This window comes from Rhinoraja longicauda, chromosome 9 (assembly GCF_053455715.1).
Source record: "Rhinoraja longicauda isolate Sanriku21f chromosome 9, sRhiLon1.1, whole genome shotgun sequence".
NCBI lineage: Eukaryota > Metazoa > Chordata > Chondrichthyes > Rajiformes > Arhynchobatidae > Rhinoraja > Rhinoraja longicauda.
The window spans coordinates 44,251,605-44,275,358 of NC_135961.1; the positions used below are offsets into that span (position 1 = coordinate 44,251,605).

At 40.1% G+C, this 23,754-nt stretch overlaps 1 protein-coding gene across 2 annotated transcripts in view; it reads right to left on the bottom strand.

The window, feature by feature from the left end:
- Positions 1-9,632: 9,632 nt before the first annotated feature.
- adss2 (adenylosuccinate synthase 2) overlaps positions 9,633-23,754 on the bottom strand; it is a 612,379-nt gene continuing 598,257 nt past the window's right edge. The window contains exons 10-13 of one of the 2 annotated variants that reach the window (XM_078405370.1): positions 20,212-20,336; positions 19,884-19,981; positions 19,500-19,649; positions 9,633-13,683 (exon numbers count right to left, since the gene is read on the bottom strand). In XM_078405370.1, coding sequence (XP_078261496.1) covers positions 13,631-13,683; positions 19,500-19,649; positions 19,884-19,981; positions 20,212-20,336 — 426 coding nt within the window. In that variant the 3' untranslated portion in view covers positions 9,633-13,630. The remainder of the gene's footprint in view (positions 13,684-19,499; positions 19,650-19,883; positions 19,982-20,211; positions 20,337-23,754) is intronic. The other variant, XM_078405372.1, reaches the window with a different exon arrangement.

Here is a 23,754-nt window from a genome sequence, read left to right on the forward strand (position 1 = left end):
AATGGTATTGATTAGAACTAAGCTTTCCCCAAGGCAGAGGACTTCTAAAAAATATTGTTTTTGGCAAATTGTTAATTCTGATGGATACTAGAAAATAGAGTCATAGAGATATGAAGTACAGAAACAGACCCTTTGGCCCAACTGTCTATGCTGATCAATTTACATAACTGAGCAAGTTCTACTTGCCTGTGCTGTCCCATATCCCTCCAAACCTTTCCTATCCATGTACCTGTCCAATTGTCCTTTAAATGGTGTAATTGTACTCCCCTTTACCACTTCCTCTCTAGTAGCTTGTTCAATATACACATCACCCTCTATATAAAACAACACTACTCCGGTCCTTTTTAAGTCTTTCCCCCCTTATGTCAAATCTGTCTTCTCGTCTGACTCCCCTACCCAGACGAAAAGACACTCAAAGGTATAAGGGGCTGTTGGGATGGTATTGACTTCAATGCCATGCATCAGGTGTACACAGAAGCCCTGTGTAGGTGGCAGAAGGTGTGGACAACCTGGCCATCAGTTACCACCTATCCCAACTGTGAAAAAGTTACTGGATTCCAGGTTGAGAAGTTATATGAATCCTTAACTGAGTTCCAACTTGGGATGTCATTAAGCAGCCACCGTGACCAAGGAAGAGAAACACAAATCTGATCTTAAGTTACTATGGTGGAGTCTGCATTCTGAGATGTTCATTTATTGTAGGAAGAAGGGAAAGAGCAATGGGATAACAAAGGATAAAATCTCAATGCCCAGATAATGAAGATTTTTTTACTGGGGAAGAATTTAAATGTTAAGTTTACATGAAGTACCAAAGGATAGAACCAATAGTGAAGAGGACAAAAATATTTCCAATATTTTTAACAGTTGGTCACAATCCAGTATAGCTAAAAGTCATTAGGATGTAGATACAAGAACTGCAGATGCTGTCCTTCCCCTTCTCTCTTCCGGCTTTCTCCCTCTCCATCACAGCCCCTCCTACCACAAAGTCTGAAGAAGGGTCCCAACGCGAAATGTCACCTATCCATGTTCTCCAGAAATGCGACTTTATCCACCGAGTTACTCCAGCACTTTGTGTCATTTATTTAAAAGAATCATCAATTAGGATATTTCTGTTGCAATAAATGCCTTGGGGGGTTTAATTCCATTTGGTATCCTTGATCTATGAAGAATAAGAGTCTGTGATAATCAGATTGTGAGTGTCTGTATTCCCAGATTACAATCTTTTTCAACAGAAATGTAAAACAGACTGAGCCAGTTCCCAGTGTTCCAAATGCGGGATGCCAACCTTCTGCTCAGCAACATTTGGCATCAATTAGCTTTGAAGTCCTTTGGAATGTGCCTCAATGAAAGAGAAGCACTCTCGGGGACAGTTTCTCCTCCATCTGTTGCTATGTCCATTCGCTTCTCTTACACATTAGTAGAAAACAGGCATCAAGGCTGATATATATATAGATATATATATATATCTTCCATCTTCCTCTATCTTCAGAAACATATCTGTCATCATGAGGATTGCATGTTTAACGCCACAAGGATCCTTCACATTGACCAATGCCTTAGCCTAATGGTGATAATGGCAGTCTTGCCCTCACTTTGGTCCTTTCCAAATCAGTTGAAAACAAAACATTATGGGATACATCTGATCCATCCCATAAACAGTTGGCATAGACAATTATGTCTTTGAAATAAAAGGATATAAATTCAGAAAAGGTACTGTCAATTCTCTCCATTAGACGAGTCAATATTCTAGATTCTCATATCTTTGTGCTATAGAAACTGAATTGAATTCCATAATCGTTCAGGTTGAAATCCCTTCCAATCATTGAAACTACCACAAGTCATCATTCCTCTATAATATGTAACTAAATTTAGTGAATTGGAATTAACAGTAACATTGTTAGATTTTTGTAAAGGCATGATGCCTTTCACATCATTGCTCCCACTGGCATGGCTAACCTCTGGTTTATGACCAGCAATTGTACCCAATAACCAATGTTGTTTTGTTCCCCCTACAAATATCAACAACTATACACCAGCATCCAAACAAGTGGTGGTAAAACTCAGTAAAACAACCTTAAATGAAAAACTAATTGCATCTGTCAGTAGCAAGGAAACTATGTGTCTCTTATTGGCACCAGAAGAGGCATGCTTACGCAGTGATCAGTCTTGTCATGATTACATGTCATGATTACATGTTTATACGGAAGATGCTCCAATTACTCCCTGATCTTCGGCACTTGCTAAAAATGATCTATACAAAATACCTTTGCTGAACCCATACAAAGTTGTCAGAAAAAAAATTCAGAGTATGGAAAGAGGTCTTAGTTCAGAGTTGTACGGCAGAGGAAAAGGCCTTTCAGCCCATCACGTCTATGCTGATCATCATGTTCATATATACAAGAATAAAAATAGAGTTCCTCTGGTCCTCACCTTTCACCCTACCAGCCTCCATATCTCTAGCCTTTGTCCACTAACTAGCCTATCTCCACCCATCTGCCATTCAATCCCTCACTGTCACTTGTCAGGCTTTGCCTCACCCCCACCTCTAATTTCCAGCTCTCTCCCCTTCCTAATCCATCAGTCTGAAGAAGCTTCTTGACCAGTAATCCTTTAGAAGTAGTGAAATTAATTATTAACATGCAGCTTTAAAAAAAAAAAAGTCAAATCCCTTCTTGTATTTGATGATTGCTAAGAATGCCAGCCTTTATAGCAATCCCTGGTTACCCTTGAATGGTGGTGATGAGTGCTAGCAGACTGCAGCACATGCGGCTAAGGTCCCAACACTGTTACTAAGGAGTGAGTTCCAGGAGATTAACCAAGCAAAGATGAAAGGGTGGTGAAAAATTCCCAAATCAGGTGCTCAAGTATGTGCCATCCTTCTCCTTGTATCTGATTGAGGTCAACTTAGAGAGCTGTGGTCAAAGACGGGAATTACAAAGATTACAAATTACTCTTGGTGATAGTAGCTGACTTGGTATTAATACCAATATTAATATTAATGGTATTAATGCCCCTGGTGATAGTAGCTTACTTGGTATTAATATAGTTTCATTCTAAACAAATAGACTAAATCCGGTGTTAAAATAACCGACAGAAGAGCAGCATCATTTTAACCATCAATAGTAATTTTTATTCTTTAACTTCTTTATCATCCAAGCCAGATGTTGCCAACTGTGAAATCATGGCTCATAGCCACAATGGAACTACAGATTCAAAGATCAATAGCATGTGTAATGATCCTGATCTGATAAGGGGACTAGAGGTAAAAGAGCCATTAGGAGGCAGTGATCACAACATGATAAGTTTTACTCTGCAAATGGAAAGGCAGAAGGGAAAATCGGAAGTGTCGGTATTACAGTATAGCAAAGGGGATTACAGAGGCATGAGGCAGGAGCTGGCCAAAATTGACTGGAAGGAGGCCCTAGCAGGGAAGACGGTAGAACAGCAATGGCAGGTATTCCTGGGAATAATGCAGAATCAATTTATCCCAAAGAGGCGGAAAGACTCTAAGGGGAGTAAAAGACACCTGTGGCTGACGAGGGAAGTCAAGGACAGCATAAAAATTAAGGAGAGGAAGTATAACATAGCAAAGAAGAGTAGGAAGACAGAGGATTGGGACTCTTTTAAAGAGCAACAAAAGTTAACTAAAAAGGTAATACGGGGAGAAAAGATGAGGTACGAGGGTAAACTAACCAATAATATAAAGGAGGATAGCAAAAGTTTTTTTAGGTAAGTGAAGAGGAAAAAAATAGTCAAGGCAAATGTGGGTCCCTTGAAGACAGAAGCAGGGGAATTTATTATGGGGAACAAAGAAATGGCAGACGAGTTAAACCGTTACTTTGGATCTGTGTTTACTGAGGAGGATACACACAATCTCCCAAATGTTCTAGGGGCCGGAGAACCTAGGGTGATGGAGGAACTGAAGGAAATCCACATTAGGCAGGAAATGGTTTTGGGTAGACTGATGGGACTGAAGACTGATAAATCCCCAGGGCCTGATGGTCTGCATCCCAGGGTACTTAAGGAGGTGGCTCTAGAAATAGTGGAAGCATTGGAGATCATTTTTCAATGTTCTATAGATTCAGAATCAGTTCCTGTGGATTGGAGGACAGCAAATGTTATCCCACTTTTTAAGAAAGGAGGGAGAGAGAAAACGGGTAATTATAGACCAGTTAGTCTGACATCAGTGGTGGGGAAGATGCTGGAGTCAATTATAAAAGACGAAATTGCTGAGCATTTGGATAGCAGTAACAGGATCATTCCGAGTCAGCATGGATTTACGAAGGGGAAATCATGCTTGACAAATCTACTGGAATTTTTTGAGGATGTAACTAGGAAAATTGACAGGGGAGAGTCAGTGGATGTGGTGTACCTCGACTTTCAGAAAGCCTTCGACAAGGTCCCACATAGGAGATTAGTGGGCAAAATTAGAGCACATGGTATTGGGGGTAGGGTACTGACATGGATAGAATATTGGTTGACAGACAGAAAGCAAAGAGTGGGGATAAATGGGTCCCTTTCGGAATGGCAGGCAGTGACCAGTGGGGTACCGCAAGGTTCGGTGCTGGGACCCCAGCTATTTACGATATACATTAATGACTTAGATGAAGGGATTAAAAGTACCATTAGCAAATTTGCAGATGATACTAAGCTGGGGGGTAGTGTGAATTGTGAGGAAGATGCAATAAGGCTGCAGGGTGACTTGGACAGGTTGTGTGAGTGGGCAGATACATGGCAGATGCAGTTTAATGTAGATAAGTGTGAGGTTATTCACTTTGGAAGTAAGAATAGAAAGGCAGATTATTATCTGAATGGTGTCAAGTTAGGAAGAGGGGATGTTCAACGAGATCTGGGTGTCCTAGTGCATCAGTCACTGAAAGGAAGCATGCAGGTACAGCAGGCAGTGAAGAAAGCCAATGGAATGTTGGCCTTCGTAACAAGAGGAGTTGAGTATAGGAGCAAAGAGGTCCTTCTACAGTTGTACCGGGCCCTGGTGAGACCGCACCTGGAGTACTGTGTGCAGTTTTGGTCTCCAAATTTGAGGAAGGATATTCTTGCTATTGAGGGCGTGCAGCGTAGGTTCACTAGGTTGATTCCCGGAATGGCGGGACTGTCGCATGTTGAAAGGCTGGAGCAATTAGGCTTGTATACACTGGAATTTAGAAGGATGAGGGGGGATCTTATTGAAACGTATAAGATAATTAGGGGATTGGACACATTAGAGGCAGGAAACATGTTCCCAATGTTGGGGGAGTCCAGAACAAGGGGCCACAGTTTAAGAATAAGGGGTAGGCCATTTAGAACGGAGATGAGGAAGAACTTTTTCAGTCAGAGTGGTGAAGGTGTGGAATTCTCTGCCTCAGAAGGCAGTGGAGGCCAGTTCGTTGGATGCTTTCAAGAGAGAGCTGGATAGAGCTCTTAAGGATAGCGGAGTGAGGGGGTATGGGGAGAAGGCAGGAACGGGGTACTGATTGAGAGTGATCAGCCATGATCGCATTGAATGGCGGTGGTGCTGGCTCGAAGGGCTGAATGGCCTACTCCTGCACCTATTGTCTATTGTCTATTGACATAGAAACTATAACTGTTCACAAAGTTATTTGCCTGACAACAAACATTAATGGAAACTGTCAAGTGTTTCCCTCAACCTCTAAAATTTTCCACATACAAGCTGGGCGGAGAAATGCACAGCAGCTGACAGGGGGTCGCAGCAGTCTTTTTACATTCAGTTTAATTTGTTCCTCAGGTTTTCAGGTGTGAAAAATACCTGTTATTCAAACAGACTAATAAATAACACATGTTAAACAAACAGATGACAAATTCCATAAGGTTTTGAAAATATTATTAATTGACTCTCTTCTACAATTTTAAGGATGTTTAATTCTTGAGTTAAGCACATGGTCCTTTTAAACATGCCATACTGATGTCTGCAAGCCATATGCTATGTTTTGCACCTTCAAGGATGTCATGGCCAGTCAACACTACAAAGGCTCGCATGTAATGCTGTGGTCTTCTGCTGGATTTGAGAGCTGATCCGTACATCTGTTGTGGTGAACAGCCTGACAGAAGTAATTTCTTTCTCTCTGCATCCTAGACTTCTCCACCATGGTCCTCAGGGCTATCCATCCACTGCTAGGTCAGACTAAAAATAAGTTGAGACAGTGTGGTGTTTTTTGGGTGGAAGGAGGTGACCCTGGAAGATTTCATTATGTCTCATGATATCAGCTCAAACATGAGCAGGAATTCCTGCATGCCACTCGTTTACCGCAGTAGGAGGAAGTGTCATGGACGTCCATCTGCAGTGATTCCGGAGCCCAAGATCAGTACACATTGAGGCTTGTTGTCACACAAGTGAGGGGCAACCTTTTCAGACAGAAGGGAGGTGATTACATGAAACAATTTGCCAGAGAAGGTGGTTGATGCAGATACAATAACATAAGACATTTGGATGGGTGCATGGATAGGAAAGATTTAGCGAGATAGGGGCCAAATGCAGGCAAATAAGATCATAGATCGGCATCTTGGTTGGCATGGATGGGTTGGGCTGAAGGGCATGCTTTCAAGTCAGATTTTATACCATTCAATTCACCATTTAGTGGACATAAGACCACAGACTGAGTATCCTGCAGTTCCTCCCTGAAAATTCTACTCTATACTAGAAATTCCTGAGGGATTAACAAGTTAGATAAAGGCATGGTTAGGGGAAGGATTATAGTTCTCGACAAAAAGAGATGACCTTGAGGGAAGACAGGCAACAAATGAGGGAGCGAGTCCAGATTTGCTGGAGAGTCTTCTGAGAGTAATGGATGATGGGCATCAACTAAGGAATGTTTAAATTAAATCTAGGATGGAGCTGGTAAGTCTTCCAGAAGCAACTCACGGAGTTGCAGATACAGTTTTCTCCACGAGGAAGCAGCAGGGAAGTGTGATGCACAGTCCAGGTCGCTGTGGAAAACTACCAGTGATATCAGAGCAGCAGAAGACTGCTTGTGATGAGTACTCATCACCTCTTGTGGCACAGAGTGAATATTCAGTGCTTTTAGATCAAAGTAAAGTGCAATTCACCATCAGTAAATATCAGTTTTCTACACGTTACTTCAAATCATTGGATAGTTCTAATATTTTTCAAATACAGAATGTTCGTTGGCAGGAATTATTTTTTACCCTTCCAAACAAAGGCCATCGGGAAAACTGGGGAAAGAACTAGATATATTGATTCCAATCATAGTGAACAAGTTCTTTCTAGCATTGCCAGGAGCAGTGCATGGATCGTTCTGCTATAACACCTGCTTCTGCAACGTGAATTGGACACACCACCAGGCTCACAAACAGCTTTGTCCCCTCTGTTATCAGGCTTCTGAACGGTCCTTCATAAACTATTCATAATTGAATTCCATAAATTCAATTCACCTCCATCCCATTGCAGACAATTGACTTTGTCAATGCAACTGATGCGCTACAATACTGAGAACCATATTTTGCACTCTGTATCTTTCCCCTTTGCTCTACCTATTGTTTATGTGTAGTATTATCTAATCTGATTAGATAGCATGTAAAACAAAGCTTTTCACTTTAACTCAGTACACATGACAATAATAAACCTAAAAACCTTAAACAAGTTAAACTGAGAGGCAGGTTAATCCCGGCATCCTGATTTGGGAGTAAAAGTTTGTGATATTTACCACTTAAATTACTTTAATTGTTTGAGGTTCCACTTCGGACAACTACTTCCAGCAGTAGTTTATAATGAAGCCCAACATATCAAATCCAGTCAACAATTTCCTTGGCAATAAAGTGCAACATTACCTAATAGATTGCCTTGACTTCTCATTTCCACGGGATTCATAATGGTAACACTGAGGAGATTATTGCATTAGTGCCAAATTATAGATATTTAGTGCTGTGGGTTTTGTTCAGATTTATTTTACTCACTGTTAACTGCCCCTTGAGATAGAAAATGTTATTTTTTTCTTACAGAAGCAAATTCATATTCAGATCCCAGAAAATGAGCAATATTCTAACCATGTGATTCCCTCTTCAGCCATAACAATCTGTTCTTTATTTAAACTTAATATTGAATTATGTATCTTTACGAAAAAAAACAGTTTTCCCACCTGGAGACATAAAAGGCTGCTGATGTTGGAATCTTGAGCAAAGAACAAACTGCTGGAGGAACTCAGCGGTCAGGCAGCATCTGTGGAGGGAGTGGACAGGTGACATTTCGGGTCAGAGCTTTTCTTCATGCCTGCCTTGTTGTTTAAGTTTTATTATTAGAAATTATTGGATAATTACATTTTCTTTTCCTTGCACAGCAGCAGCACAGTGGCATAGCAGTAAGTACTGATGCTGCACAGCTCTAACGATCCAAGTCAGACTTGCATCTGACGATCCAACGATCCAAGTTCAATTCTGACCTTCACTACTGTGTGTGAAGTTTGAACAATTTTTGAAGGTAGCAGGGCCTTCGGCCCAACCCATCTATGCCGAACAAGTTGCCCTTCTACACTTGCCTCTCCCCTCTCCTAAATTTCCTATTCATGTACCAGTCCAAATGTCATTTTAAATATTGTTATAAAACATTTGTTTTCTCTCATTCCCAGTTGTGATGAAGGATCTTTAATCTGAAACATTAACTGTTTCTCTTTCTATAGATATTGTAGGACCAACTGAGTGTTTCCAGAACTTTCTGCTTTTATTATGGGCAGCCAGACATTTTGGAGGGACAATCTTGGTTCACCAATTTGTGGAGACACAAGGAGTTGAGTCAGAGATGAGAGGAGAGTGTAACAACTTGAAGATCAGGCAAAAGGCAGATTGAATCAGGATTGCAATGGGAAAGGAATGAGGGGGCCAGGGGATGAATGAATGAATTGGGAAAAAGTACTGGCAATGTCTAACAGTATGACTAGATGCAAGTCTGACTTTAGTTTAGTTTAGAGATACAGCATGAAAACAGGTCCTTCGGCCCACCGGGTCCACACCAACCAGTGATCCCCGCACATTAACACTATCCTACACATTAGGGACAATTTTACATGTATACCAAGCCAATTAACCTACAAACCAGTACATTTTTGGTGTGGGAGGAAACCGAAGATCTCAAGAGAAAATCCAAGCGGTCACAGGGAGAACTCCGTACAGGCAGTACCCATAGTCAGGATCGAATCCGTGTCTCCGGCGCTGCAAGGCAACAACTCTACCGCTGCGGCACCGTGCCGCCCGGACTTATGGAATAGATGACAGACATTTTGCAAAGGCAGAAGGCAGTGAATGAATCCAAGAACAATACTTCCAACACTTGTGAATCTGATGTTCAGGATGCAGAATTAAAATATTTCTTTTTGTTAAGTAGCATAATACATTGATGTATGTTGACATTCTTCAAATATTTTGTAAATTAGCAAAGAGCTAAAATTCTGAAGATATCCATGTAGAATAGGTACACAGAACTATTCTATAGTAGACTAAAATAATTATGGCCCAACAGAAAATTTACATTAAATTTGTCAAGTTTCCACATTTTGTTCAACATTAGAAATATTCAGAAAAGCATTTTATTACAAATATTTTTTATTCAAACACTAGTTTATATCAGAATACTATATTATTCTACTAAAACAAAATATAATTGAATTATTACTATGATTAAATGCATTTACATATATTGTCAATCTTAGTACTTTAAATCAATCCAATCAAATTGCTACAATGTTAAAAGATTACTTAACTTTTACTTGAATGCAGCCTAATGCAAAAAGTCCTTGACGTTTGCTCAAAATAAATTGAGACAAAGAGGCTTTACATTTCAGAATTTATTTTCTGTAGTTATGTTAACAGCCCACCCAGAGTTTCAATAGTTATATGTTTAAAAAGAGAACAGTTACATAATTTACAAAGTAAAACACATACAGCCTGTACATATACGTCAATCATCTGTGTGCATTGTACATGAACATTCATTGTAAATGACACCAACCCAGGAAAAATACCCTGCACATCATGTTAATCACGTTAAATATATACAGTGCAGTTTGTCATATTCTTCCACCGAACATCAGCAGGCAGAAATATTGGAAAACAATTTTTAGAAGAATAGTTAGCATGGCAAAAAGTCTGTGCAAAAATGCAATGGTATTAGAATAAACCTGTAGGAATGACCAAACGGAAATTTCCATAATACCTTTACTTAAAAAAAACAAAGTAAGAACATGCACAGGTGTTGTGAACTTCTATCACAAGAAGCTTAAATGTTTTTTAGTTGCTATACATGCTGGTATGGACAACTAACTGTTGCTTAAAAATTCTTGACACTGATCTTTCTCAGCTTTGGGATACTCGCTTGCTGAATAAATGCAGAGGTACAAACAGCACTGAAATGCTCCTTTAGAATTCCTGTGTTGGGTGAGGTTGGAATTCTGTAATTTATTTTTTAAATATACGAAGGAGGCTCCTTAAAACATGGAATACACAACTGAAAACCGAATCCATAAGAGGAAATCAGAAAAGCAGCATGAAAAGTTTGGAGAAAATGTATGGAAAACAGAGCCACTCATGGACAATTAACTGCAAAATTTAGGGATTTTAATTACTTTGAGCTCTTGTGGTTCAATCCTGGAGTGCTTCAGTACAGCAACAAACTACATGAGCCGAGAAAGCAAATCAGTTTGAAGAGACCAGTTTACACTGTGATTTTCAAAATACATTCAATCATTCTACTGTTGCCAGTGATTTTTCATATAAAAAAATACATTTCACAAATTAGGAAAACACTGGAAAATTCTGTGACTAGTGATGTTGAATTGCCATGGTTTTATCTCTTAAACTCTGCATTGAATTAAAGCACAAGTTTTGCCTTCTTCCTCTAGATTTGAGTCTCTCACAGGGATTAAACAACATTCCAACTCTTACTAATGAAAATACCACATCTTTGTGGGGAAAACAAATCATGAGTCTTTTCTAATGAATCAGGTTTCGTTAATATCTCTTCGACAAGCTTAAATATTAGTTCAGTTCTGTTTAGTTTATTGTCCCGTGTACCGAGGTACATTTGTTATTAAATATCAAAATATTAAATATCAAAGATTTTGATATTAAATCTTAAAACAACAGCTTTACCCAAATTTTGAAATTCCCAGTACTTCGTAGTCTGGATTCTAGGCATTGTTCGCAATAGTTAAATGCTGTCTACCATTCAGTTAATGCTACATTCATTCACCCTTTATCATTAATGTCAATACATTTCAATGGCATACAGCACTCTATTCAGCAACATCTGTTAATAACAGCAGTTTAACAATGAAATTAAATCTCCCTCATGAGGGCCAAAGACTCAGAGTATGGTGTCCCAGGTCACACCCAAAGAGAACTGAAGAGTTTTCACGAAAATGACTTTTTTTCTTCTGTCTTATGATTCACAAAGGACCATAAGCATGAATCATTGGAAGGATTTGCCTATGACAAGCACACAATCCCATTGTTCACATATAAACACTCTCATGCACAAGGTCATGCATAGCATAGTCTAAAAACTAATCGCAATTACTGTCATTTGTAAATTACAATGTCATTTGTATTACATTGTACCAAATGTAAGTTTACAGCATTCCCCACAATAAAAGCTCATGAAATGTTGTCCTGTCAATAGAGCAAATATACCATAAAAGAATCATCTTTTTCTAGGGCAGTCCCTCCAAATTAAGGATGACTTACTTTCATTCCTTCTCTCCAGAGATGCTGCCTGACCTGCAGAGTTACTCCAGCATTTTGTGTCTACCTTCGATTTAAACCAGCATCTGCAGTTCTTTCCTATACTTACTTTCATTCCTGTTCTGTAGGTTCTGAGATACTTATTCAGGTCAATATGGAACCTGCAGATTGCCACAGATGGGTCAATAGCTGGGTGGTTTTATACTTTATGCACTATTCCCATTACTTAAGTGTGCTGTGTGCTCCACATAAATGTAGGTGAGATTCTCAATCCCTTCCCTTTTCTAAGTGATCACGGACCAGCGATTACCACAATTCCATGGGATGTTACACCTTTTCCAAAGATGCATTGAGAACATCCTTGAATGTCTTCCTTTATCCACACAGTAATCTCTTGCCAGGATAGAACTTGGAATAGAGCGCCTGTATTGGGAATGTGGTGCCAGACACGTGGACAACAAGACTTGCCCATGAGAGCCCATTGAACTTAAATATTTTTAGGGATACTGCTCTACGAGAGGAGTGGCATTGGCTCTCTTGTCCGGCCAATGGATTTGGATGATTTTGCAGAGAACATTGGTGCCACCTCTTCACCTGTGCACCTATAGCACTCATACAGCTTCCATATCATAAAATACAAGAACTAAGAATAACCAAGATATCCAGGAGCTAGGTAACCATAAACACTATGAATTGGAAGTACCATCCTGACTCGAGGGAAAAGAAACAGCTCCATAGGCAAGGGAATGCAGAAGTCTAACAGAAAACCCATGAATTGAAAGACAGATGGCGAGTGGAAACCCACTGATAAAACATCAATTTTCAAAGATATCAAGGCTATCTACAGCCTGTAATGCCCAAAGGACCACCTCACCAAAAAGTCAATCATATCAAGGACAGAGACAGTCAGCACCTGTCTGAAGGAACACTTCAAAGAACTCAACTGTGAATCTGCCTTTAACGGGATGACCTTTGACCCTACACTCCACAGCAACCTATCCAGTCCAACCTCACTGTGATCCAGGCGGACAAGAAACCCAAAAGACCACATCCCGACTAAGAATCTATAAGGTTATGGAAGTTGACAGCATCCCTGTTAAAACATTAAAATTTGGAGGACAGGAAAATTGATCATAATTCATTATCTAATTTCTAAATTCTGGGAGGAGGACGCACTATGCAATTTCAAGATTGCAATCATCATGACCATCGTCAAGAAAAGGGCATGTCCTGTGGTAATTGCAAGCATCTCCCTTTTGTCTGCTACCAGGTCTTCCTCAACCACGGCCTCCTGAGAGTCCATGAAATGAAATGATTCTGTCTACCTAAAGGCATAAGAGACATAACCTAAACAAGGTGACAACTCCAAGAGAAATGCAGGGATTCGCAGCAACCATGGTCTTCGTGGCGTCCAAAATGCCCCATCATTATCAATTTAGAAACCTCAAAGAAATAATTTCCAATTTAGTATGGAAACAAAACACCAGCCAATGTATTCTTCCAAAGTACAGGGGATAATTTTTCATTTTGTTTTATTTTCAAAGTTACCAACTTAATTAAAAACATTGCCCGATTCAGAGCAGCTCTTGAAAAAAACTACCAACATTGATTTAAAAATTAAACAAGTGCCAGTTCTACCAAATCTCAATGACAACTTAATGGATTCTGAACACTTTGTGACAGCAGCATTTAACCTATCCCTGAATAAAATGAAATTTAATTTTTTTGAATGCCATTTTCACGTTGCTTTTAAAAAGAACATCCATTCTTCTCCTCATTTCCTCCACCCTCACAAAAACAGTAATTTCCTACATTTCTGCCAGATACAAACAATACTAATTCTGGTATTTGAAGACCGAACATGTCCAAATTTCAACTTGCCGAAGTCCATTCTGGTGATAGCAAATTCTTCTTGGCAACAGCAAACCTAAAACAGCTGGATCATCAATTCTCTCGATCTGCCGATCCCAATCCATTTAACTGTAAACATAGGAATGTTGTTAAATTTCAGGAGACATCAGCTGCGCTTATTCAAGATTACAACTTGGAGTTAATTTTGAAAAACAAAAGGATTGCAAAATCTTATTACAGTAGATGTCATTTCAGGATTCCTAACATGGCTTTAGAATTCAGTAATTTTGGTATTGGTATGTTATTGTCATTTGTACCAAGATAGAGTAAAAAAAAACTTTTTGGCTGCTATCCAGGCAAATCATCAGGTCGCATAAATTCATTTGTGAAAAACGACTATTATTTCCAACACTCTGTAGTTCTTGGACAATGTCAGGCCTATCATGGGTATATTCTGTTATTTATAGAAAGGTTATTGAACAGATACTTTTTGCAACACAAAGGAAAAAGTGTTTTGTTTGTTTTTTCTATTTTGCTTTTTCCTTACACATCCCAATTCTCTTGGTATTGAATAAAAGAACAATGGTCAAAAAATGTATGACTAAGTTATGAAGATAGAGTTGATATATGCGACTTGACTAAGCATACGGACGTCTGAAGAAGGGTCTCGACCCGAAACGTTACCCATTCCTTCTATCCAGAGATGTTGCCTGACCCGCTGAGTTACTCCAGCATTTTGTGGCTACCTTCGAAGTACTTGAAGTAAATTCGCACATTAATTGATAATCAGCCCAAAAAGGTGGTAATTGGCCTTTCTGCTGTGTTTTATATTTTAACCCCGTCTTAATTAATAGTTATATAATCTTGCACTTAAATATAATATTTACTCATTACAGTTCCACCACTGATTTTCTGGCACTCTTGGTTCCAGAGCTTTGTTGGTTTATCCAGCCGGCCAAGGAAGTCGGCTACGGGAATAGATGTGCTGGCTCCAGCTGGGCTGGAGTTCCAGAGTCCCGGCCGCAGGTTGCAAATTCAACCCACCGATCGGCCATGGAAGTCCCGATGAGGTCAAGATTGGCTACATTTTCGGGGAGACTTCCAGTGCAGGGGGATTTCTCATGGAACCCCTAGCGGCCGAATTGACAAATTGCAATTACCGACTGTTTTGCGGAAAAATGTGAGGCGAAATCGGAATGCCAGAAATGAAATAAGGAAGCGGAAACTTTCCGCCAAATTCGGAAGGGTTGGGAGGGGTGGGTTAGGGTAAGGAACTATGTTAATTTTGAGTCTCTAATAGAGGAATTTTTTTTTTAAACCAATTGTCTCAAAGGTTTGCCATCCAGTAATAAGAACAGAAGAGTGGCACGTATTGCACGTTGAAAGAACAGGTACAGGATTTGATTCAAGTTTAACAAATTTTTTTCTTAGCTGACAAATATCAGAATAGTGAAAACCTGTTTACCATTGACAGAATATCATTAACTTCTGATATTTCTTACACATGGTGCAGATTTTGCTCAGGTAAGGATATATCACCATGACTGACTCATTCTTTCTGCTTTAGGTTCTGTTGATTGTATGAATACATCAAGAAATAAAGGAATGAAGATTGTTTTCACTATGTTCCAGTGTATGAGAAAAGAAGCAGAAAGAAAACAGCGATTGTGGCACATGTGTAAAATGTACGTTTGCTGAACATGATGCTGCCATAAAATCAATGAGATTTAATCAATGGGCAAATAATTGCAGAACAATACCACAAAATGCTGGAATCACTTAGCATGTCAGGCAAAATCTGGGGGACGCGTAAAGAGTCAACTTTTCAGGCCAAGCACCCTTGACCAGAACTGAAAAGGTGAGACAAGGACACTATATTTAAGTCATAGTATCAAAGTCAAATATATTTGACTAATATATATCAAATATATTTTTTCTAAATTGGAAGAAACACAGTGCAAAAATAGAGGATACACAGTTTGGAGAAGTGTCAATTATAGTGGAGGAAATCATGTTTAAGGAAGAGGAAGATATCTGAAGGGTGTGTGGAAATGCTCATTACCAGAGTAGATATTATGAAGATCATAGAATCATACAGCATAGAAGTAGGACATTTGGCCCAATTCACCCATGCTGACCAGTGGGCACCATTTTGTATCAACCCCCTTCCATCTTCCAGCACTTGGCCGTAGCCTTCCGTGCCTGTGCTCATTTACACATGTTTTAAATGCTGTCAGCGACCCAGCATCAACCTCTCTCTCAGGCAGTGCATTCCAGATATCCACCACTCTCTGGCTGAAGAAGGAACTCTCTGAACTTCACTTCACCCTAAAACTATGTCCTCCAGTTTTATCTAGCTCTGATATTGGGAAAAGTACCATGGAGTCTATCCCATATAATAACCATATAACCATATAACAACTACAGCATGGAAACAGGCCTGTCCGGCCCTACCAGTCCACGCCGACCACTCTCCCTGACCTAGTCTCATCTACCTGCACTCAGACCATAACCCTCTAATCCCCTCTTATCCATATACCTATCCAATTTACTCTTAAATAATAAAATCGAGCCAGCCTCCACCACTTCCACCGGAAGCCCATTCCATACAGCCACCACCCTCTGAGTAAAGAAGTTACCCCTCATGTTACCCCTAAACTTTTGTCCCTCAATTCTGAAGCTATGTCCCCTTGTTGGAATCTTCCCCACTCTCAAAGGGAAAAGCCTACCCACGTCAACTCTGTCCGTCCCTCTCAAAATTTAAAAAACCTCTATCAAGTCCCCCCTCAACCTTCTACGCTCCAAAGAATAAAGACCCAACCTGTTCAACCTCTCTCTGTAGCCTAAGTGCTGAAACCCAGGCAACATTCTAGTAAATCTCCTCTGTACCCTCTCCATTTTGTCGACATCCTTCCTATAATTTGGCGACCAGAACTGCACACCATACTCCAGATTCGGTCTCACCAATGCCCTGCACAATTTTAACATTACATCCCAACTTCTATACTCGATGCTCTGATTTATAAAGGCAAGCATACCAAACGCCTTCTTCACCACCCTATCCACTTGAGATTCCACCTTCAGGGAACAATGCACAGTTATTCCCAGATGCCTCTGTTCCACTGCATTCCTCAATTCCCTACCATTTACCCTGTACGTCCTATTTTGATTTGTCCTACCAAAATGCAGCACCTCACACTTATCAGCATTAAACTCCATCTGCCATCTTTCAGCCCACCCTTCCAAAAGGCCCAAGTCTCTCTGTAGACTTTGAAACTCTACTTCATTATTAACTACACCACCTATCTTAGTATCATCTGCATATTTACTAATCCAATTTGCCACACCATCATCCAGATCATTAATGTAAATGACAAACAACAGTGGACCCAACACAGATCCTTGGGATACTCCACTAGACACTGGCCTCCAACCTGACATACAATTGTCAACCATTACCCTCTGGTATCTCCCATTCAGCCATTGTTGAATCCATCTTGCAACCTCACTATTAATACCCAACGATTTAACTTTCTTAATCAACCTTCCATGTGGAACCTTGTCAAATGCCTTACTGAAGTCCATATAGACAACATCCACAGCCTTGCCCTTATCAATTTCCCTGGTAACCTCTTCAAAAAATTCAAGAAGATTAGTCAAACATGACCTTCCAGGCACAAATCCATGTTGACTGTTTCTAATCAGGCCTTGTTTATCCAAATAATTATATATATTGTCCCCAAGTATCTTTTCCATTAATTTTCCCACCACAGACGTCAAACTAACAGGTCTATAATTGCTAGGTTTACTTTTAGAACCTTTTTTAAACAAAGGCACAACATGCGCAATGCGCCAATCTTCCGGCACCATCCCCGTTTCTAATGACGTTTGAAATATTTCCGTCATAGCCCCTGCTATTTCTGCACTAACTTCCCTCAATGTCCTAGGGAATATCCTATCAGGACCTGGAGACTTATCCACTTTTATATTTTTCAAAAGTGGCCGTACCTCCTCTTCTTTAATCCTCATAATTTCCATCACTACTCTACTTGTTTCGCTTACCTCACATAATTCAATATCCTTCTCCTCGGTGAATACCTAAGAAAAGAAATTGTTTAATATCTCCCCCATTTCTTCCGGCTCAGCACATAGCTGTCCACTCTGACTCTCTAATGGACCAATTTTATCCCTCACTATCCTTTTGCTATTGACATATCTGTAGAACCCCTTGGGGTTTACTTTTACATTACTTGCCAAAGCAGCCTCATATCTTTTTTTCGCTTTTCTAATTTCCTTCTTAAGATTCCTTTTACATTCTTTATATTCCTCAAGAACCTCATTTACTCCCTGCCGCTTATATTTATTGTATATCTCCCTCTTTTTCCGAACCAAGTGTCCAATTTCCCTGGAAAACCACGGCTCTTTCAAATTATTATTCTTTCCTTTCCACCGAACAGGAACATAAAGACTCTGTACTCTCAAAATTTCACCTTTAAATATCCTCCATTTCTCTATTATATCCTTTTCATAAAACAAAAAGTTCCATTTCACTCCTTTTAAATCCTTTCTCATCTCCTCAAAATTAGCCTTTCTCCAATCCAAAATCTCAACTCTTGGTCCAGATTTGACCTTCTCCATAATGATATTGAAACTAATGGCATTGTGATCACTAGACCCAAAGTGCTCCTCAACACATACCTCCGTCACCTGACCCATCTCATTTCCTAACAGGAGGTCCAACACTGCCCCTTCTCTGGTAGGCACCTCTACGTATTGCTGCAAAAAACTATCCTGCACACATTTTACAAATTCCAAACCATCCAGCCCTTTAACAGAATGTGATTCCCAGTCTATATACGGAAAATTGAAATCACTCACAATCACTACTCTGTGCTTACTACTAATATCTGCTATCTCCTTACATATTTGCTCTTCCAATTCTCGTTCCCTATTTGGCGGTCTATAATACACCCCTATAAGTGTTGCTAAACCTTTCTCATTTCTGAGTTCCACCCAAACAGCCTCCCTAATCGAGCCTTCTAGTCTGTCCTGCCAAAGCACTGCTGTGATATCCTCCCTGACAAGCAATGCAACACCCCCACCTCTTGCCCCTCCGATTCTATCGCATCTGAAACAATGAAATCCTGGAATATTTAATTGCCAATCGCAACCCTCCTGCAACCATGTTTCACTGATCGCCACAACATCATACTTCCAGATGTCAATCCAGGCTCTAAGCTCATCCACCTTTTTTACAATGCTCCTAGCATTAAAATATACACAGTCAATGTTGCATCAGCAATTAGTGCTGAATAAGCTGTGAGAGGGTGAAAGGCTGAAAAAAAGGTCCAGTTGCATCAGGTATTTTGGAGATGGGTGAAATTGACCACATTCTTAGGAGAGGACTCTTGGCCAAATAACTGGATATAGAGAGAAAGTCAGCAGAAGAATTCAAAAACTTCATAGGCTCAGAATCCATGCAGATCAAAATGAAGGGAATGAAGCTGAGCTTCTGTTGATGGCTCATGTCCCATTTGATGGCTTCTTATCAAGAAAGATCATTGACTGAAAATCCCAACATGGGTCCATTCCCACAGATGCTGTGTAACCCGCTAAACATTCCATTGTTACCTGCCTTACACGAGAACTGGCCAGTACAATACAACACAATATATCTTTATTGTCATTGTACAGGGGTACAACGAGATTGGGAATGCACCTCCCATACGATGCAATAAATTAATTAGCTAGTCAGTATTAATTTAAACAACCCAATGAAACAAGTCTGACACAACAGAAGAAGTAAAGCAATGATTCGGTACTTCAATCCAGATCTAATTATTTTGAATAAAACAAGGTCAAATCTAATTCTTGAATAAACATTTCACTAATAAAACATTTTTCAGTGCTGAGAGATGTTTATATCCAGCAAAGGCAGCACTTACCAGGCACCCCTAGGCGTCCTTCAATAAATCGGACATAATTCTTGGCATTTGCAGGCAAATCTTCAAATGTTCTGGATTTGGCTATGCTGGTGTGCCAACCGGGCAGAGATACATACTGAACTTTCACCTTGTTCAAGACTTCTTGGTTAGCTGGGAGAAAATTATCATACTTATTGTTCAGTACTTATTGTTCAGGTAAAACATGCTTATTGAAAAATAATCCACTGAAATGTTATATTCAAGTATATATATTTTAGCGTTAAAAATTGGACACAAGTAATACTCAAAACTTTCTAAAACATTCCTGGAAGTGTTGTACCATTTCTCTGCCTCCAACAGGACTAGACCCTGCCAAAATATTACAACTTATGCAATAATAATTACCTGGAAAGTGTGGTATTACTTTCTCATCGACTTTATAAGCCACACCAACTTTAATCTCTGTGAATACATCCAGGATGTCCAGTTTGGTGAGTGCTAAACTACACAAAAGGTAAATCAGAAAACAATTAAATCTTACTTAGGGCAAATTAAACTCAATTTAAATAGGTCAGCAGTTTCTTTCATCCTGTCATTACTTTCACCATGTCAAAATCTGTTTAGAAATAGCAGTGCTTCAACACAAATTAATTACTTGTTTCAATTCTTACATCCTTTGAATATTGATCGTAAAATTCAGACTAGAGGAAAAAACTCCAATTAAATTACTTACGCAGTAAATCCATTTATCATGTGAGCATATTTCAGCAAAACAAGATCCAACCAGCCACACCTCCTCTTTCTACCTGTGGTGACACCCACTTCTGAACCGCGTGACTGCAGCAATTCACCAATATCCTACAAAAATCAGATTTATAAATAATAATTGGATACAATATTCAATAAAATATATGTCTGACACCACATTAATTCCACATTGCCCTTAAACTCAGCATATGAAAGGTCATGGAGAAGTTATGTAAAATGCTGATCAAAACATCAGCAGTTTTAACAAAAAGAAAATCCATTTAAGAAGGGAATGAGCAAAATTATTTCTGAGTTTTTGCATGTTTTTGGTACTTTTCTCCTGCAAGCTATGTCTTTGAATAATTTTAAGGGAGAGGTTGAGGATTTATTTTCATCACATATACAGAAGTACAGTGAAAAGCTTTGTTTTGCATGCTGTCCAATCAGATCAGATAAAAACAATCGAGTCACTCAAGTACAATAGACAGAAAAGAGTAGAGCAATTGTATTGGATGATAGTGGATCCTTCTGTCGTATAAGCACACTGAGAGTAGCATGCTCTGGCACCAGCTTGCTGGTAAATAGATCTATTAACAAGAGGGTGAATTATTACCCTGAGTAGCTAGGAATGTGGAGTTAAAGTTACAATCATTCACAAACTTATCTCATGAACATAGCAAATCAAAAAATGTATTAACGTATGATTAAACACTCATGAGGCACATTGAGTCATAGAGTGATACAGCATGGAAACAGGCCCTTCAGCCCAACTTGCCCACACAGGCCAACATGTCCCAGCTACACTAGTCCCACCTGCCCACGTTTGACCCATATCTCCCCAAATCGGTGCTATCCATGTACCTGTCGAACTGTTTCTTAAACGTTGAGATAGTCTCTGCCTCAACTACCTCCTCTGGCAGTTTGTTCCATACCCCCACCACCCTTTGTGAGAAAAAGTTACCCCTCAGATTCCTATTCAATCTTTTCCCCTTTACCGTAAACCTATATCCTCTGGTCCTCGATTCACCGACTCTGGGCAAGAGACCGTGTGCATCTATCCGATCTATTCCTCTCATGATTTTATACACTTCTATAAGATCACCCCTCATCCTCCTGCACTCCAAGGAAGAGAGTCCCAGCTTACTCAACCTCTCCCTACAGCTCAGACCCTCTAGTCCTGGCAACATCCTCGTAAATCTTCTCTGTACCCTTTCCAGCTTGACAACATCTTGCCTATAACATGGTGCCCAGAACTGAACACAATACTCTAAATGTAGCATCATCAACATCGTATACAATTGCAACATGACCTCCTAACTCCATCTCTTACCTCGATGGAGATGCGATTTTTTTCCCCGTATCATATCTCCGTCCCCACTGCAACCTAACATCGTGGAGTTGGTGGACTTTTCTGGAGACCGATGGGCGCTCCAAGCCGCAAGAGTCTGCGGGACTTTAACATCGCAGGACTTTATGATCCCTTTGACGGGGATCGAAGCTCCAACTGCGGGGCCCGTGGACTTTTAACATCTTAAAGCCCGCGGCCTCTGGTAAGAAGAGGCCGACTCAGGAGCTCCATGTCACGGAGAGAGTTTCAACCGCCCCAACACGGGAGTTTCGATCAACCCACCGGGGGCTTTGATCGTCAGCGATTGCCCTGACTGCAGATGGTTTGACTGCCCCAACGGCGGGAGACCAAAGAGGAAGGAGATTGAACTTTATTGCCTTCCATCACTGTGAGGAATGTTGAATCCACTGTGATGGATGTTTATGTTGACTTTTATGTGGTTGTGTGTCTTGTTGCTTTTCACTTAGTATGGCTGTAAGGTAACTCAAATGTCACTGTACCTTAATTGGTGCATGTGACAATAAACTGACCTTGAAACCTTGAACTTCTGTGTTCAATACTTTTGTGTCAAAAGCCTTTTTGACCACCCTATCTACCTGCAACTCAAAGAATGCACCTGCACTCCTAGATCCTTCTGATCTACAACACTCCCCAGAACCCTACCATTCACTGTGTAGGTCCTGCTCATGTTAGACTTCCCAAAATGCAACACACCACATTTTTCTGTATTAAATTCCATCAACCATCAACCAAATTGATCCAACCTGCTGCAATTTTCCACAACCATCTTCACTATCTGCAACACTGCCCACTTTTGTATCATATGCAAACTTGCTTATCTTGCCATGTATGTTCTCATCCAAATCATTGATAGAGTTGTCAAACAGGTACGGGCCCAGCACCAAACCCTGAGGCACACCACTAATCATAGGCCTCCAGACCGAGTAGCAACCTTCCACCATCACCCGCTGTTTCCTCCCATGAAGCCAATTTTCTATCCATTCAGCTATTTTCCCTTGGATCCCATGCAATTTAATGGGAATGGGTGATGGGTATGTGGAACAAGCTGCCAGGAAAAGTGATGGAGGCAGATACAATCATAAAGTTTAAAAGATATTTGGACAGATACATGGATAAGAAAGGTTAAGTGGAAATCGGCCAAATACAGGCAATTGGGACAAGATCAGGCAGGCAACGTTGGGCATGGAAGTGTTGGGCCAGGAGCTTGTTTCAATGCTGGATAACTCTTGAATGATGGAGCAGGTTCAAGGAATCAAGTTGCCTTTCCCTGCTCCTAGTTAGAGTCATAGAGTCATACAGTGTGGAAACAGGCCCTTCGGCCCAACTTGCCCACACCGGCCAACATGTCCCAGCTACACTAGTCCCACCTGCCTGTGCTTGGTCCATATATCTGTCTAACAGTTTCTTGAACGTTGGGATAGTCCCAGCCTCAACTACCTCTGACAGCTTGTTCCATACACCCACCATCCTTTGTGTGAAAAAGTTACCCCATAGATTCCTATTAAATCTTTTCCCCTTCACCTTGAACCTATGTCCTCTTTTATATATGTCTATATATTTCCTTCGGAATATAGTATAGGAATAGAGAAAGCTATTCGTACAATAAACTTTGTCTCAATGATGTTCCCTCGAACATCTACTTTTGTGTATCAGGGATCATATCATATTACATTTTGCTTAAAGGAGATTTCGTTTTTCTAACACTATCTCAATCGCAATACCATGGGTGGTTGCAGACATGTAGCATGAAGATTTATTCTCCATTCTTAATACACATCCATTGCAACAGACAATCTGTTAAAGGACCTCAGTGGGTTGAGCAGCACCTGTGCGTGGAAAGAAATGGTTAACGCATCTTAATGCAGGGTTTCAACCCGAACGCTGACCATTCCTTTCCAGATACAGATGCTGCTTGTGCCTCTAAGTTCCTCCAGCAGATTGTCTGTTGCTCCAGATTCCAGCACCAAAAATCTCTTTTGTGTCTCATGGTCACACTTTAAAAATCAAACAAAAAGATACCGATTTCTAGTTTGAATAAATGTTTGGCATAAAACAAGACTTTGATACTATTAGTTACAAACACCAAAACGATCGTGGCCTGGAAACAAACCAACCAGAGGTAGAAGGCAAAATCAGCTATTTTCCTAATACTGCTGGTGT